Genomic DNA, 5,498 nt, shown 5'->3' with positions numbered 1-5,498 from the left:
AAAGATATGAATTGTTAGCTACAATACAAAAATTTCTATGGCAAATACTTTATGTCATAGCCATGAATTTTATTATTCGTAACTATATACGAGTATTATTGCTACGAGACTAAGCTACAGAAATAGCTATAAAATTTAAGTTTACATGGCAAACAAACTAAATATTTTGCTACAGTGGAATACCTTTGTGGCAACATTGATGTAGACAGTTACAAATATTGTATGTTGTGGCAAAAAAATAAAATTACTTGCTAAAAATATATTTTTTGTGGCAATTTTTTTTTACCAGCATAACTACAACACAAAAAATCTGTAGCAATAGATGTTTGTTCTTAGCCACGGACCATGTAAAGTTTGTAGCTAACTTTTAGCCACGCTACATCTTGCCATGAATGCTACGAAAAATAATATCATAGCTAAAGTGTTTAGCCACGAAAAATTCCATATTTAGCTATGGTGAATTTTGTAGCAATATATGCTTTTTTTTGTAGTGGCACTGATATAACTCAATCGACTCGAAAGTACAAATTTCTCCAAAATCTGTTGGAATTTCATTAAGGTAGTTGCATTTCTTCAGAACAAGGTATTTTAGATTTGGGAAGTTATCGCTGCTAGCTTCCCAATGCTCAAGATCTACATCATGAAATAACAATCATGTTTCGGTCCAAACACCTTATCAACACGTTATCGCAAAGTAACTTCAAACTGTTCTATAAATTCAAGAGGTTTATCTCATGGATACATTGCTACCTTTGTTTCCCTAGTAGTCAATAAGATTCGACTCCTATTGTTGTAATCGGGAAATATTCCTCTTATGCTATCCCAAACACCCGTACTCCAAATATCAACAACAAGAAGAAGGTATCTTGGAACACTTTAGTTTTTTCTGCACCAAGTCGGCTAACTCGTTGTCATCCTTCTTATCATAATTTTTTCCGATATCAATTGTTGTTTGCTTTGAAATGCAATGTGTTAAAGCTTCTAACAATACATTTCTACACATACATATTCTCGAGTTATTGTAATCCGATCCAAACACGAATGTCAAAATGATACCTGATTGTTAGATGATCATGAGTTTTTCTAGCGAGTGTTGTTTTTTCCAACCCATGCCTGATATTGTGACAATATCTAGATCCGACAACTCTTCTTTCAATCTTTCAACTATTATCTCCAAATCGTCATCAAGTCCGTGCACGATATCATTTCCTCCAAAGATTTGATTTTTTCGAGATCAAATCTACTTTTACTAGCTTCTTCAATAACATTTTGAAAATATTCAACAGTATCACGAAGGGATTCGAGTATTTTAGCAGCTGTATAAGTCGCCATCGACTACTAAAGATATCAAATACTCTTTTTTTTTTTACTGTATTACGGAGATCACAAAATCGGACGAGATAATAAGCAACGAAAAAACACAAAGATTTGAAATTTAGTATTCACAAGTATCACAATATGAATAAGCTGCTCAGCTCTTTAACTACTTTTGTTACAAAAATTTAATCCATCAACTTGTTGTAATAATATAATAACTCTTCCATTTTATTTGTTATTTCATAATATATTCCCTTTCTTCTCTTCTGATGAAAAACTTTTACTTAATTGAAAAGGCACCAATAGTATGTCAATCGAATTTCATACTTGAACTATATATCAGGTGTATGAGTATCCTATCTGAACTATCACCAACTATTTATCAAAACTCATCACAACTACCAATTGTTTCCTTTTCCTACCTATCAATGGTGATATTTCAGGAAGGAAAAGGGAACAGCGTGTTTTGCTAAATAGTTGATGATAATTTAGATATGAAACTCGAAAATCACAATACTTTTGACCATTATAGTTGCATTTCTTCAGAACAAGGCGTCTTAGATTTGGGAAGTTATCGCTGCTAGCTTCCCAATGCTCAAGATCTACATCATGAAATAACAAAAACTTAAGGCTTTCGAATTTGTTAAGAATTTCTACACTAGTTAGGCAAGACTCAGGGGTGGAGCCAACATTGTGGTTACGGATTTGGCAGAACCTAGTAACTTTTACACTCTGTTTGAATCATTGTTATTTATTGTTTCATAATGTATTGTATTGTATTGTATGGTAGATACAATGTTTGGCTAGAGTGTATTGTTTGTTGTTGTTTAATAACATTTTTATTGTTTGGTTTGACTGTATCGTATTGTATTGTAATTTATAAGTTTACTAAAATATCCTTAATTATTCTAGGGTAGGAGGTTTGACTAGAATTAAATAATATAAGGTAAAGGGTAAAATAATATTATGAAATATTATGTAAAGATATAATTGAAAAAAGAAATTAAGTAACAATGGAAACACACCAAATTGGTTGTTCCATAAAATGGGGGTTTTCATTGTTACGTAACAACGGAATTTAACAATACAATACAATACAATACATTTTAAGTAACAATCAAAACAAATATTGTAGGTATAGTAACAATACAATACAATACAATACAATTGTCAATGGGTAACAATGATCCAAACAGAGTGTTAGGCTCAAACTCTATATTTTTGTTTTAAATCTGGTGATCGCATTTGCGATGCACCAAGTCCATGATCTGCACTACATATATTGAGTTTTCAGTCGACTTCAACTTATATAAACCAACAATGTAAAAAAAAAAATTACACTATCAGATCGACATTATTTTCTGATATTCCCTCGATTTGTCAAGACTAAACCATATCATATATACGCGAAAGTTACTCCTAGTCCCATTTGTTGAGAATATAATCAAATAATAGAAGTGTGCTTTCTCTAACAGCTTAAGCTTTTAGATGAGATGGTCACACACTTCAACATGGTATCAGAGCAGACAGATCCTGAGATCAAATTTCACCGCCACCCAAATAAATAAATAAAAACCACACATGAGAGGATGCAACAAGAAAAATACAAATAAAACGAAAAAGTTCTCAAGTGAAATAGGAAAGTATAACAAAAAATTCTTCATTTCTCGTTCGACTAGGTCCTTTTTTTTTGTCTATGATGATGTTTAAAAATTAATCATCCAAATTGTGATACATATTTAGAGCATTGTCAAATCAGAGTCAGTCAGTGTATACAAGTTAAACTCTTATTATAAGTTAATAGCTCGACATTGTTTCCTGATTTCCCCTTGGTTTCCGGTGAGCACTTCTACCGCCCCAAGCTTGTTCATGGCCACACCGAATTTGTTAAACCACCCCACTTCATCATTACTAAATCTTTGGACAAATCCCCTTGTTCTTATATCTTGTGTCAAAACTTGATCGGATTCGAGTAAGCCTTTTTTCATCAACAATTGCTTGTAAAATACTGAGTCCATTTTGTATTGTGTTGTTGCATCAAACGCTATTGTACTCATTTGGCTAGTACATGTAAATTTCATAACACCACCAAGTCGCGGATCAACCATTTGCGCCTTCTCGGGTGTGTCCATTCTATAAAGAAAGTTGAAACAATGAGCTACACCAATTGAGTGTGCACCAATTAAGACAACTAAATCTTCAGCATTTAGGCCTTTTCTGTTGAAAAGCTGAATCATTTGGTCTACTGTATCATCAGGCAATGGGAGGTTGCCAACGACGTTTTCTACGCGCGATTCCATGCCATCACGTCGGCCACCAGACACCTCGTAATGCGGGAGTCCCGATGCAACAAAGGCGTCACGAGATAAATAGGCTAAAACATCAGAGCACGAGACAATGCCCGGGCAGTTCTCTTCGAGTTCTGCTTTGATCTCGTCAATGAGTTCAAATCCCTTGACTGTAACACCATTTGACGGAGATAACTTCTCTACTTTCCCACCACTTGGTGTTGTATCGAGAAATATTGACCCATCGCAACCCTGTTTATACGATAAGTTACATACACTGATAGTATAAAGAATTTTTATGATCATCTGTGTAATTTAATATGTTTTTGTTGTAAGTTATCAATGAATTTTTATTAAGTCTTAAGTTGTCATTTAGATGACCTAAATATTTCTTACATCTTCTGTGTATAAAACTTAAACTCTATTTTCATGGTTGCAAACATCAAGATTAAAGATTGTCTTAGGATATGTTTGGTATATAATAAAGGGAAAAAGGACAAATATATCTCGAACTATTGTAAATAGTATGTAGATATCTTTCGTCATACTTTTGGGACATTGGCGCCCTTGCCGTTCAAAAATTAGAGCATATATGTCCTTCACACTAACGGAAGACACTAAATAGGGACACATGGCACAATCTTATCTGTTGATCCAATATTTAATAAATGTCGGGTCGGTGGATAAGATTATGACACGTGTATGTTCGTTAGTATAAAGGGTATATATGTTCTAGTTTTTGGACGGCAGGAACACCAATGTACCAAAAGTATAACGGAGGGTATCTGCATACCATTTACAATAGTTCGAGGGTATATTTAACCCTTTTCCCTATAATAAAATATTTTTTGAAACATAATAGTCATTTTGTGGTGTTTGGTAGTCCTAAACTATTTTTCACCTAAATATAAAAGAAAAATCATTTACTTTTCTTCATCAATTCTCTCGAATGCTAATATACTTATCAATTTTTCGCTCTCTCTAACCAAACACCTGAAAATATTGTTTTTCATTTTCCAAAAAAATGTGCAAAATATTTTTTTAGAATTTATGAATAATTGCATAGAGTGGTGAGGAACTTACCTTGACAAAGCAATCATGCAAGAAAAGTCTAGGGATGGCAGCAGCAATAGTAGAGTCATTTTGAAAGGCTCTAGTTAGGCCATTTTTGATAATTTGCTCTGCTTGAGGACATGTATTTTGATAAAATCCCTCTCTTAATCCCCCTAAAATCTCTAGTTGTTCGTGTTCTTCTGTAATCGGATCTACGTTATATCCAGGAAAAACATGTGGATATCCATGGTGGCCACCTCCTATTAGGGGATGCTCAAAATTGAAAGCCTCAAAACCGTGTTCATGAGACTTCATTTCCTTTTTGTTCTTCTTGTTCTTATTCTTATTCTTGTTCTTATTCGACTTTTTCTTTTCCTTTAAGGACCTTTCATTCCTTGTCTCATAATTTGAGCTAGGAATCGCGATGTCATTGACATTGGCATGAACAACATTGTTATTGTCACCATGGATCGTTATGTCTGTCTTACTAGAATCATGTTCTAGAAATTCAGGACGATGATTGGGACATGATGAGGCTAGCAAAGGTAATAGGATCGCGCAAACTAGTAAAATAGCTGCAAAAATCCCAACCTTAGCTGCCATAATTTGTTTAAGGTGATATGATGATAAATGTTTGTTCAATTTGAGCTTTTTTGGATGATCTTATAAATAAATAAATTTCAGAGAACAAAAAAAAAAAAGGCTTTTTAGGTTATTGGTGGTAAAGATCTTTCTTGGTAGTTATTTCAGTTAAGGAAATAAATGGTTAAAATTTTGAGAACCAATGAATTCAATTTAACTAATTAAAGAAAAATTTCACCCTCACAATAGGGAGTTCCT

General features: G+C 33.4%; 1 protein-coding gene across 1 annotated transcript; it reads right to left on the bottom strand.

Moving 5' to 3' along the window:
* Positions 1–3,025: 3,025 nt before the first annotated feature.
* Positions 3,026–5,282, bottom strand: LOC125838402 (peroxidase 57-like). The gene is made up of 2 exons (XM_049517470.1): positions 4,689–5,282; positions 3,026–3,857 (listed from the first exon to the last, which is right to left on the bottom strand). The coding sequence occupies exons 1-2, from the start codon at positions 5,259–5,261 to the stop codon at positions 3,108–3,110; spliced, it is 1,323 nt and encodes a 440-aa protein (XP_049373427.1). The 5' UTR covers positions 5,262–5,282; the 3' UTR covers positions 3,026–3,107.
* Between the last annotated feature and the right edge of the window lie 216 nt (positions 5,283–5,498).

This window comes from Solanum verrucosum, unplaced genomic scaffold (genome assembly GCF_900185275.1).
Source record: "Solanum verrucosum unplaced genomic scaffold, falcon-dt-bn FXZP01000284.1, whole genome shotgun sequence".
NCBI lineage: Eukaryota > Viridiplantae > Streptophyta > Magnoliopsida > Solanales > Solanaceae > Solanum > Solanum verrucosum.
The sequence above is the reverse complement of the archived record's forward strand: the minus strand, read 5'-3'. Positions and strand labels throughout refer to the sequence as shown.